This window comes from Macaca mulatta, chromosome 7 (assembly GCF_049350105.2).
Source record: "Macaca mulatta isolate MMU2019108-1 chromosome 7, T2T-MMU8v2.0, whole genome shotgun sequence".
In the NCBI taxonomy this organism is placed as follows: Eukaryota; Metazoa; Chordata; class Mammalia; order Primates; family Cercopithecidae; genus Macaca; species Macaca mulatta.
The window spans coordinates 29,068,587-29,081,867 of record NC_133412.1 but is presented as its reverse complement, the minus strand read 5'-3'; the positions used below and the strand labels follow the sequence as shown (position 1 = coordinate 29,081,867).

At 43.0% G+C, this 13,281-nt stretch overlaps 1 protein-coding gene across 2 annotated transcripts in view; it reads right to left on the bottom strand.

Annotated features, from left to right (window-relative positions):
• Positions 1–13,281, bottom strand: part of TMOD2 (tropomodulin 2) — a 60,266-nt gene that overhangs the window by 30,520 nt on the left and 16,465 nt on the right. Inside the window, exons 2-6 of one of the 2 annotated variants that reach the window (XM_015142195.3) lie at positions 12,770–12,967; positions 10,988–11,144; positions 6,282–6,404; positions 3,104–3,190; positions 122–252 (exon numbers count right to left, since the gene is read on the bottom strand). In XM_015142195.3, the coding sequence (XP_014997681.1) occupies positions 122–252; positions 3,104–3,190; positions 6,282–6,404; positions 10,988–11,144; positions 12,770–12,895 (624 nt within the window). In that variant the 5' untranslated portion in view covers positions 12,896–12,967. 2 annotated transcript variants of the gene reach the window in all.

The following is a 13,281-nucleotide window of genomic DNA, read 5'->3' as shown; positions in this document are numbered from 1 at the left end:
ACTCCAACTCAGTGACTACAAAGAACTGCAAACAGGTGTGAAAACAAGCAATTGGTCATCTCTGGTAAGTTTTCTGACCTCATGATAAATTAAGTGACTGATGATAATCACAATGAAATACCTTAATGTTGTTGAGGTTGACTTCTTGCAAGCTAGGATCATTGGCTTTCATCTGCTGCAGGCTTATTTCCACATTTGTGGGATTGGGTGGTTCCTCAAATACTGGCTTTACCTTTTCACCTTTGACAACATCTAAAACACAAGTTTTCATTTTAAAAAATGCAAAGTCTCTCCTATGAAAATCAGTGGCGACTTCCCAAAAAATGACATATCTTTCATATGCTCTGATACCAATAAGACTTTAATAGCAATGACAGTAGGTTTATTCTCAGCTGAGCAAGCATGGGAGTGGTGTAGCTCTGAGTCACAGTTTGGAAGGCTGGTGTTTCTCAACTGCAATTAGAATTCCCTGGGGCCAGCACTGCATGGAGCCAAAAGTTCAGGAGGCCCTGCAGCAAACTCCAATGTTCAAAATATCCATGGGCAGTTATTGCTGCTCCATATGGACATCTGTCAGACTATACTAGCTAGACTTCAGGATCTGAGATACAAATCAGACACCACAATAAGTCTTCACTTCCCAAACTCTAATACCCCTCTGGCCTCTTGATTATACCCTACCCTCCTCTGAGTTCTATTCTGGAGCTTTAGTTTTAAGGAAGGTATGGGAAAAGAAAGGGATAAAAAAGAAGAATGGAAGTTAACAGAGATACAAAGGATTAACATCCCAACATACACAGAGCTCCTACAAATCAATAAGGCGACCCAATTAAAAATGAACCAATAATACAATCAGAAGAATCTGTCACTCAACCAAAAATATAAAAAAGTAACTAAGCTCCAAAATAAAGAAAGGAGATACCATTTCATTAACAAACAAGTGTGAAACAAGATAACATCTGGAGTTGGCAACAATGTGGAGGAAAAAGCATCTTCCTACTTCTCTGTAAGTGAGAATGTGATCTGATGCAAATGTTTTGAGAGAGTAATTTGGCATTATCTATTACAATTTAAGATGTGCATGTTCTATGACCCAGCAATTCTATAGAAGTCTTATCTACAAGAATAGCACAGATACATAAAGATATATACTCACGGATATTCCCTGTTCCCTGATATATTACTTGTGACAGCAAAACATGATAAAATGTCCATCAATATGAAAATGGGTAAATAAAGTATAGCATCATCACATAACAACTCATTGTCTATTCATTAAAAGAATCTATTCACGAGCCAGGCATGGTGGCTCACACCTATAATCCCAGCACTTTGGGAGGCTGAAGCAGGAGAGTTGCTTGAGGCCAGAAGTTTGAGACCAGGCTGGGCAACACAGTGAGACCCAGTCTCTACAATAAATTTTAAAAATTGGCCAGGTGTAATTCTGTCTGTAGTCCTAGCTGCTCAGGGGACTAAGGTAGGAGAATCCCTTGATCCCAGGAGTTTGAGGCTGCAGTCAGCCTTGGTAGTGATGCTGGACTCTAGCCTGGACAACAGAATGAGACCCTGTCTCAAAAAAAAAAAAAAAAAAAAAGATCTTCATTATCTATCCATTAAAAAAGTTATCTACTCATTAAAAGAATGAAGGAAACCTATAGGTACTGATAAGAGACCACAATTTGAAGACAAGTTAATATTTGTGTGCATGTGTACATATAAACGTCCAGAAGGTTATGCATCAGATTGTTAACAGCAAACATTGTCAGAATGTTATCCTTTGATGCTGAAGCTAAAAAGGATAAGCATTTTTTATCCATAAGCATAAGAAACAAGAAAGGCCAGCCTAGGCAACATAGCAAGATCCTGTCTCTCCAAAATAAAAATAAAAATAATTAACTGAGTGTGGTGGCATGCACCTGTAGTCCCAGCTACTCAGGAGGCTGACGGGGAGGACTGCTTGAGTCCAGCAGCCAGAAGCTACAAAGAGCTATGATTGCACCATTGTACTCCAGCCTGGGCAACAGGGCAAGCCTCTATCTCAAAAAATAAAAGGAATATTGCTCATTGTGTGTCTAAATTACCACTATAAATAATATTTCATATATACGCTACTGAGATTAGAAAGCATCTCCCAAGTCTCTATTAAAGTGAATAAAATAAAATTAACCTAAGAAAAGTTGTAATCCTAAAAATGAGCTGGGTGTGGTGGCACACGCCGGTAGTCCCAACTACTCATGAGGCTGAGGCAGGAGAACTGCTTGAACCCAGAAGGTGGAGGTTGCAGTGAGCCGAGATCGTGCCATTGCACTCCAGCCTGGGTGACAAAACAAGACTCCATCTCAAAAAAAAAAAAAAAAAAAAAAAAAGCCGTAATTTTCTATGAGTTTTCAAAGCATATGGATCACACTGTACTGAAATGACCTGAATATTGGTCCTTCCTTACCCCGGACAGATAAATTTCTTTGGGCAGGGACCATTTTCATCTTTGTACCTAATCCTAGAACATTCCTGACACATGGCAGGTATTTAGTGGATGACTGACGAATGAATGAATAAAAAAGTCTAATTAATTGTTTACTGCTACAGGAAATGGTGACATAGAAGATGGTGGTGTGGAATGTCCTGTGCACGTAAGTCCATGCCAGCATGTCTTTCATGCCCTCTGAGGGAAGTGGGCATTCAAATTCTAATGACAAGCGTCTATTACTGAGACAAAAAGACACTCAAATAGAGAAGGGAACTTATTTAAGCTACCATAGTTGATTAAAACATCCTTAGGAACATGAAACTCTGCATTTTGTGATGACTAAGCAATCTCATATCAGCAATTTTTTTTTCATGAATATGGATTATACCATTTAATGCAGACCCACATATCAACAATTTCATCTTCTGACTAAACAGACCTACCAAGAAAGTGTTCTGGGCAACACACACTGATTTGTACTAGTTTCACCGCCAGATGGAGCTCTCATTGTCAGCTGCTCCGTATCCTAGCCAAATGACAGAGTGCAAAGCCTGCAAAAGTCAACAGGCCTCTCTCCTGCCAGCAACCCTGGAGGCTCCAAAGCTTTACAAAACCACAGATTCCACATCAACTTACTTCTGACAGGCCCTTTGCCACCTTTACTGTTGGCTGTTTCTTCATCGAACTTTGGATTGTTGAGCAAATTGTGTACTCCAAGGACAGCTAAAAACAGACAGTCAACAAATGAGCATTATGTTTGGAGAAGCACATGAGGATGTCCACATTGTTAATATGCCCCTTGAAGAACAATTCTTTACATCATAAATGTAAGTCCCTGAGTCCTCTTTCCTTGCACAGTGTGTGGTACATGTATAGTGTTAAATACACTTATTTGAAAACCCTCCTTTCAAGACCACCAGTAATCTTCATGTCTTTCTACATCTCCACATGTAGAACCATTTAGGGTCTGAGCAACGGTGGCCTAGTTATGGCCACAGTTTACTGAAAATCTGCCTAGACCTCCTAGTTAAATAGACTCAACCTTTCAGTTTTCTCATCTGTAAAATGAGAAGGTAGGACTGAGACTAATGATTTTCAAGATCTAACATTATATAGATGACTGCATATATTTTTCCAGAGGCCTCTTTCAATGTCAGCCTCCTCATCTCTCAGTACCAAATATAATTGTCTCTAGAGCATTCCAGGCTGGGGGAAAAAAAGCAACATCAGCAATAAAAGGTCAGTTATGCGTACTGAGATTTTCAGCTTCCTGTATTACACAGAACTTGCACCAGGAGGCAGCGTAGGATGCAGGAACAACACTGGGGAAGAACGAACGCGGGGCTGGACTGAACCTGCAATTTCTATGCAGATTTCCCTTTGCTAATGAAATTCTAGATGACATTGGCCACCTGGAGAAGGATCCCAGAAGGGATAATATTCTGTTGACAGGTGGCAGAGGAGTGCCTCTGAGATGCTCATCAGCTCTACTGTAAGCTACATATTGAAGGAGGGAGGCAGCTGGCACAGCACAAGGAAGGGCAAATGGTCAGAGCTAGCAAGGACCTGGTGAAGAGGGGGACTTGGGAGCAGTCAAGAATCCTGACTCTGACACATGTTAAACTGTGTGACTTGGGAAGTTGTTAAATGCCTGAGTGTCCGTTTCCTCATCCGTAAAACAGGGATAATAATTATACTTTATTACCAAGATTAAATGACTTTCTATGTGTCAGGCACCGTTCTAAGTGCTTTACAAATTCTTGTTAAATAAATAAGAATTTGTCACTGTGGGCTGGGCGTGATGGCTCATGCCTGTTATCTCAGCACTTTGGGAGGCCGAGGTGGGTGGATCATGAGGTCAAGAAATCGAGACCATCCTGGCCAACATGGCGAAGTCTTGTCTCTACAAAAAATATAAAAATTAGCTGGGTGTGGTGGCGGGCCCCTGTAATCCCAGCTACTTGGGAGGCTGAGGCAGGAGAATCGCTTGAACTCGGTAGGCGGAGGTTGCAGTGAGCAGAGATTGTGCCACTGCACTCCAGCCTGGGTGACAGAGTGAGACTCCGTCTCAAAAAAAAAAATAATTTGTCACTGTGTCTCTGTGAAGGGGACAGGAGAAGGAGAAGGTGTCCCATTTGATAAACACTGAGGCCATACAACGAACACATCTTCTTGCTCTGGCTCCATGCTCACCAAGTAACTTCTAATTACAATTTGGCTCCTACTGCCAGGTTTTCGTTTTTATCTGTTATCTGTGAATTGGGCTAATGGATCAGTTCCCACCACTTTGCTCCAATCTGACTACTTCCATGTATACTGATAAGATCAGATTTCCAGTCCAGAGCTCCCACAGTTTAGGGCCAGGAACTAGACTCCGGATGGTGACCACACTGACACCCAGCCAGTCTAAGAGGCCCTGTCTTGCAGGTCAACTACCACTCTCTTGAAGAACTTTCTCTTCGCTCTCTATTTGCCACAATAACATGGGCAATACGCCGACACTCTTTCTTATCTAAAACTCAACGGCTGCCAGCCCATCTGCCCATGGGGCTGCCTTCAGTCTTCCAGAAGGGTCCACCCTAAAGAAGATGCTGCCAACACCCCCAGCCAAGCTTCCTTCTGAATTCCTAGGGAACACAGGACGAGGGAGGGAAGCTGAGTAAGGATGAACAAGGACAGTTTTCTATTTGGATTCTCTCTCCAGTTTTACTGTATGAATTTCAGGATCTAGTATCTTCCAAATAATTGGTGTTTTTCTCTTTTTCCTTTCTCAAGGCGTTTCCTGGGAGTTCAAGTTCAGCCTGGCATTCTCCCTCTGGGCAATTCCGGTAGAGACCATGAAGCAACACCTGGGAGGACCAGTAACCATAACAGGATCCCTCCACAGCAACCCCAGGGCTAAGACCAGTGCGTGCAAAACACCTTCTTCACCAGGTGAAGCAAGTGCCTCAACTCCTGCAGTGGCCAGTATTAAGTTCACAAACATGGGAACTTCCTGACATCATCACAGAAGGAACGAGAATGGAATTGAGATGGCTGGTACATATTAGAATAAGGCTGGTTCTCCTGGGAGGAAAGAGGTGATTATTATATCTGTCTTCCAATGGAATACAAATTATTGCTAAAGCTGTGGATTTGTTTTTAAAGCGCCTCTATCCTGTGGGGATCTAATAACCCTGTGTATGTAGATGGAAGATCTAATGTATAAATATACTGGTACATGCAGAAAATCTTTCTTGAAGGCTATACAAGACACGAGAGTGGGCCTAGGCAATTAAGGTCGAGAGACTTACTTTTCATTACACATTCTTTTGTACTCTTTGACTTTTTTCTATCCGCATTTTAAATAATAATCATTATAATCATTATTATGTTGCTATTGTTAAGACTAGAAGGCTAACAGACCTCTAAGCATTTTCTGAATCAAAATGGAACAGTGACCATGGGAAGAACCAGAACTTCATAGAAATGTTGTGATGATAAAATGCCAAATGTGAAAGCTCCTTAGAAAGCAAAAGAGCTGTTGTTTTATTCTTTAAGTTCTCAACACTCCTTCCTATTTGTTTGCTTTAATTTCTCACAGTAACTCTTTGAGTTTTGCGGGATGGGTATTATTTGCAGCTGAAATAGAGCAAAATAACATTTGCTTAGAGAGGTTAAGTCACCTGCATTAAGACTGACAGCTCCATAATGGCTGGTGTCAATCTGCTATTCTCCTACCTACAGAGAAGCTCAAAGGCTGCTGGCATGGGTGCCAGTGAATGCTGGGAGGTCATGGAGCTAGACAGGAAAGTTCCCAGAGTTCAAGACTAACCTGCAAGATCATAGAGTTCGGTGTCAGAGGCACTGGCCAAAGCTTCTTCCAGTTCTGGGTCAAGGGTCACTTTTTCTTCTTTACGAGTTTCTACAGGCTTTTCTTTAGGGATAAAGACTCTCCCTTTAAATCAGAAGAAAAACAAAAATATTGAGTACTACTGCCTTACGGGTAGGGTAAGTAGACTGAGCAGAGAATGCAGTTCTGACCATTGAGACTCATATGATTAAGCCAGTTCACATCCAACTGAGATTCCTGGATGGCCAGGATGGTGCCAACATCGATAAGTCACTGTCAGAGGGAAGGAACACTGCAGGAGGAATCCTGCATTCTGCCACACAGAGATCTGAGACTACAGTCCTTAAACACAGAGGGCAATGGTGGCTTCTACCCCTTTCCTATTGGCGGTACTGTCCTTTGGTCTGGGCAGGAGAGGTCCTGCCCTGCGTCGTGCACTTTAGAGGACCCCATACTAGTCTTCCTATAGCTGCACCTCTCCCCTCCAGGGGAGAAACCATGAGGCCAAAGGGATATTCCCATCTAGCATATAGGCCACTTTCTAGACTACACTTCAGGAACCTAGGACCCTGGAATGTCTTGCCCAAAGAGCCCCGTGCCTGCCTCTAGGGCCTCCATAAGCCCCTTCCCATGTCTATCCTCCTGAAGGCAGGTCATGCTGCTGGGTGTGTACCCCCAGGTCAAGGGGAGGCTATTTGTTGGGGAGCCTGGATGAAGCTTAGATATGTGGGCTTGGGTGTCCAACATGTGTGTTTGAGGCCCTGGCAGTATGGGACAGATCAATATCCCTGCATGGAACTCTTGGAAGTCCAAGAATCCTGGCCTTCTGGGTATATCTAAAGGAGGATACAGCATATTTTAATGGTTTGTTAGCCTTTAAATATTTGGAAAGTATTTAAATATTTGGCTGGCTTGATCATAGCTAACACATCCACTTCCCACACGTGCACGCAGGACAAGCTAGAGCCATGATCAAAACACCCCAGAGCATTCATATTCCTTTCTAATTCTTCCCAGCTTTTGACTCTTGGTTTCTCTTTTTTGAAGCTGGTCTTATTTTTTGGGCATAATCTTTGAAATTGTTCTCTTCCATTTTGATTTTTAGAGTTCCCTAAAGGCTCATCTGGCTCCAGTTTCAGTCCATTGGGACCCAAGTTCTCTCCAGGTCTCCTTGGCTAGGCTGGCTTATCCCACTCCCATGGGAAAGGAAAGGGTCCAACCCAAAGTCAATAACCCTCCTGCATGAGAACTCTCCAGGAGACTTCCCTGATTACAAGGGCTGTGTATTTCTTGTTTTACCATATTGTCAAATGGCTGGATGAGTAAACAGGAGCGTGTCAGAGCTGGGCACTCCAGACAGGAAAGAAAGGCACTGCTTGTGGTCAGTCTGGGGCATCCTGGCAACAAGGTCATTATCACTGACATGCATCCTACTTCCTGCCTTGGGATCACTTTAGCTGCCACATTTCTCAGAAAGAAGGAAAATACACTGGGAAACAAAGTAGGAGGATGGCCAGAAGATAGAAAATGGAAAAAGAAATCAACTAATCAGTAACATCTCAAATACTGGGGTTCATCTCAGACTTAATATTCCTAGTATCTATGGCCTGAAACATTTTCTTTCTGGCCAAGATGATCTTAGGTTTAGAGTCAAAATAAGATTTCTTTCTTTATTTTTTCGTTTTTAAAGACAGGGTCTCACTCCCTCACCCAGGCTGGAGTGCAGTGGTGCAATCATAACTCACTGTAACCTTGACCTTCTGGGCTGGAGCAATCCTCCTGCCTTGGCCTCCCAAAGTGCTGGGATTACAGGCATGAGCCACTGTGCCCAACCTAATATAGGATTTTCTAAGTTCCTCTTTCCTGGTACTAAACATGAGGTACGCAGCTATTGGTATTCAGGAGAACTGCTGATACAGAGCCATTCCTGGAGGTCCAACCAAATAACAAGTTCTAAGCAAAACTCTGCACCACAGTAAAATCTAGCCCAGGAACCTGAGGTGCGCCAGCACATAGTATTCAGCACTGCGGACCTCACTGAGGACCTCATAGCAGCTTCCCGCTGCTCCTGGATGGTCTCACTGGTCCTTCTGGGGGCCCTGCATACTCTTCACTCTGCTCTGCTGCTCTGATTATAAAACTTGCTCCCTGCTCATTTTATTCAATTGTGCTACTTCTCAACCTTCTCCTAAGCTACACTATGCAACCATATACCCTTTTTATATCTCTATTACTCAGACAGCTCCTACGTTCCCAACTCTCCCACCAACCATCTGGAGATCAATCTTGATCATGAGATAATTTACCATAGCCACTCCTAAGACCTCTACACTAAAAACAAAAGATAATAGCTTTTCCCTTATTATGCTGTCACTACTTGATGTTAACTGGGACTTTATTGAAGATTTGACATAATTTTTTTCACAACTAAATTAGTCCAATAGCAACTATGCAGCTATAGAAACAGCTCCATATTTTCACAGTAATCCGTGATTATTTGCCTGGTTTGTAACTGTTCACAATTACTTTATTTATTAATTATTTTTTTGGAGGCAGGATCTCACTTTATCACCCAGGCTGGAGTGCAGTGGCAGGATCATAGCTCATGGCAATCTTGAACTCCTGGATTCATGGGATCCTTCTGCCTCAGTCTCCCAAAGTGCTGGGATTACAGGTGTGAGCCACGGCATGTGGCCCAATTTTACTTTCTTAACGACATTCTCAATGGTGCGTGACCCACTGAATGTGCGCAATACAGAGGGCAGCCTGGGCATTATGTGACACAAGGCAGTAGCACTCTGCCTCATGCCAACTAGGAGCTGGATGCTCCTGCTCCCACTGCTGCAGTACAGATTTCTGAGATGCCATTCACTTGAACCCATGTTTATCAAGTGCCTCCCATGCCAGTTTCTGTGCCAGGATAAAAAAAAGACCCTATCACATGAAAACATGCAAAAACCAAAGTAAATAAAGTGATAAACATTGTTACAGTGCTGTGAAAGCAATATGCAGCTGTCATAGTAGAAAGAAGTGAGGTCAGAGAAAGCCCAAGGCCCTGAAATTTAAGCTGAGACCCTTAGGATGTGAAAAATGGGGACATGAGTCAGAAGGAAGAGTCCATGAGAAGACCAGCCTGAGGGAGGAAAAGAACTCAGCAGGTTCAGGGAAGTGAATGAAGACAGTGGGGCCTGAGGATTAGCAAGGGAAGGCCAGATGCAGGTAGAGAGCTGGATGGAGGCTATATCTACTTTAAAGACCACAGTAAGGATTTGAGACATTAAGAAGGGAAATGCCAAGATTTTGTTTGTTTATTTATTTTAAGACAGGGTTCCACTCTGTTGCCCAACCTGTAGTGTAGTGGCATGATCACGGCTCACTGCAGCTTTGACCTCCTGGGTTCAAGCGATCCTCCCATATCAGTTCCTAAGTAGCTGGGAACACGGGTGCGCCATCATGCTTGGCTAATTTTTGTATTTTTTGTAGAGATGGGGTTTTGCCATGTTGCCCAGGCTGGTCTTGGACTCCTGGGCTCGAGTGATCCTCCTGCCTCAGCCTCCCAAAGTGCAGCAATTACAGGTGTGAGCCACTGTGCCCAGCCAACATGATCTGATTTGTATTATAAAAAGATTGTAATTGCTGTGAGGTTATCAACAATTCCATTAGAATCTTTGGGCATCTATAGCTGAGGAAGCTGGACAGGCTATTGATAGTCACTCTTCCTCCCAAGGGAGCACAGGGTCGGGAGCTAAGGAGAAGGGTTCCCTATTCTTGGCTCAAAGCTCAGTCCTGGCATGGAAAAACATCTCCTTGCTCCTCACAGCCTTCCTAGCTCTGTCATCCTGTTTCTCTCACTAGACTACAAGCTCCTTGAGGGCAGGGCAGGGTCTTATTTGCCTGTGGTTCTAGCATCTGGCCACAAGGCTCTGCACAGAGGAGGCACTCAGTAGATGACGGATGCATGAATGACTGCACTAAACTTTAATGGTAGCCTCTAAGGTTAGAGGTGCAGTGCTACAGCCATCCTGGACATGGAGCAGAAAGGCCTTGAGGGACTTCCAAAGTTGGTAAAGCACCAGGCTAAGAGAAACACACCAGTGCCTAGGAAACTCTCAGGCATGACACCACCTCACATTTTCAAAACTTTCTTTGGGGTTTCAGATTTTTTCAATAAACTAATTTGAGAACCATCACACCCTAAGCAGTTAGCCTATATATTTGATCATGTTTCTTTTTTCCTTCAATGTATTCTCCCCAACTCATCCTCCCCCGACTAACGGCATCCTATACCATAGCGATACATATATTACAACTGATGAACTTTCATGGAGACATCATTATCACCCAACGTCCACAGTTTCCATTAGGGTTCACTCTTGGTGTTATATTTTCTATGGGTTTGGCCCAGTGTAGAATGACATGTGTCTCACAGCCATGATTCTTTTTAATACTGAATCCAGTTCATGGGCTTATTTCCCATTTCCAGGACAGTTCCCTTGCTTGACCCTCCACAATAAAATAAATACTGAATCCAGTTCATGGCTTATTTCCCATTTCCAGGACAGTTCCCTTGCTTGAGCCTCCATCACAATAAAATAAAAGAGATACTCTTAATTAAGAGTGCCTCCGTGCCAAAAAAAAAAAAAAAAAAGAGTGCCTCCGTTCCAAGATGCTCTGCCTGTGGTCCTTACCTTTCTTTTCTCCAGTGAAGGGCACAAAGTCCTCTCTGTCTTTCTGTTCCAAAGCCTCCTTCTCCAGGTACATGAGGAGGTGCTCACGGTCAAAGGGGCCGGTGGCTGCCTTCTGTGTCTGGTCTTTCTGTCGAAATCCAGCTGGTAGCGTGGCACTCTGACAAGACAGAGGTGTGAGCAGGAAGGAAGATGTCTGCCGGCCTGTACTTTGCTACTTCCTCTTCCACCCCTACTCACTATGTGCTGGGGAAGCAGGAGGGATACCTACGCAGAATGCACGTGTGAGCTGAGGGCTGGGGGCTCTGGGACGTCTCTGAGGCCTTACTTGTTCTAATGTTCTGGGCTGACAGGGGGGCTCCCAATGAGCTCAAGCAGCGCAGGGATGGCTAGAGCAGTCTCTGAGTCTTCTGAAGCTGCCTCCTAGAACACGGAGGCAAAAGACCTCTTTCCTTGTAGATCACGCTTAGGTTTGGCTAGGGCTGCACCCAAGGAGCTTCCAGGCAGAAACATGAGACTCTAACAAGGCGCCGACATGGGGAACCCCTCTCCTGCAGAAGCAGCCAAGCTGATAAGTAACTATTACGATGATATTAATGCCTGCTTGATAAAACTTTGCGATTCCTTCCTTAAGTTAAAAAAAAAAAAACAGAATACCTGTATTTTTAAAAGTAAACACCATATCCAAAGTATCTGATGTATCAGAATGCCGTATACATAATTTTGTTTTAGTTACATTTTTATTTATAGTAAAATTACTATTTTGGATGCCTCCAATTCTAAGTTTAAGATCATACCAGCAGGTCTGAAGAAAGTGCTTGCTAAACAAACAATATAACAAGAGACTTAGCTTTTCAAGAACTCATAAAAATACTGGAAACTCCATTGAAATGAACTTGATATCATGATTATAGTCAGTCTAATCTATTCATTGTTATAAGTTCATCAAAGAGTTCACATTATTTGTGCATTTGAAAGAAATTAGATATTTTTAAAAAATCTGCATTTGGGGTCGGGTGTGGTGGCTTATGCCTGTAATCAAGCACTTTGGGAGGCTGAGGTGGGCGGATTACCTCAGGTCAGGAATTCAAGACCAACATGGTCAACATGGCGAAACCCTATTTCTACTAAAAATAAAAAAATTAGCCAGGCATGGTGACATGTACCTGTAATCCCAGCTACTTGGGAGGCTGAGGCAGGAGAATTGCTTGAACCCGGAAGGCGGAGGTTGCAGTGAGCCGAGATCATGCTACTGCACTCCAGCCTGGGTGACAGAGTGAGACTCTGTCTCAAAAAAAAAAAAAAAAATCCGCATTTGGGGTTTAAAACCTGGTTTAAATACCATCTCTGACACTTAACAGTGTCAAATCTTATATAAATTACCTCTCCATGTCTGTCTCCTCATTTATGAAATGGGGATAATATAGTTTACCTCAAGGGCTTCTGTGCCCAGAGAAATGTATGACCCAGAAAAACTCAGTAAGATTTGCCTCTTTTCCTCTTTCCTTCTTTTTCCCCTGTCAGACTAGTCCTTTCTCAACCAATGGAAAATATTTCCCCCCATTTACATTAGGCTGTTTTTTGAGAAATACATTTGCTGTATCACACTGTAGTGGCTATGAAGTTCTCTATGAATTTGTAAACACAGGTGACCCAGAACCAATCAGAGGAAGAGAAGAAAATCTGCATTCAGAGCTAAGGGCTTTCTACCATTGTTTAAGGACCAAGCCATGCCATTTATCCATACTATCATCAACCACTCTGCTTCAGTTCCATGTCACTAACCTCGGGATCTAGGTCATCTAGAACATTTTCCAACTGTTTCAGTTCCTCTTCTGAGAGTTTGCCAAGAAGCTCATCTTCATCAATGTTCTTGTATTTCTCCAGCTCTTTTTGAAAGGGGAGTGCCATGGCTTCTTATATACCTTTCTCATGGGCCGCGCACATTTAAATGGTCCAGTTTCCTGAGACTTTAGATTACTGCTAATAAAAAAGAAACACAATAAAAAAGAATCTCCATTCTGTAAATAAGACTTATTAACAGGAGACAGAACTATCCTCCAATGGAGCCTACTGTATTGAACGAATAATTCAACAACAAGGTAATATTCCCTTCATTTGCAGAGCAACCTGACAGCTTACAAAGTGTTTTCACATACTTCACTTATCTTGATCTTTACAACAATCCTGTGAGGTGCCCAAGCCGGTATTATCATTCCCATGTTATAGATGACGATTCTGAGGTGAAGGTGGCCTAGTGCTTTGCTTGAGGTCACAGAGCTGGGATGGGTGAGCCC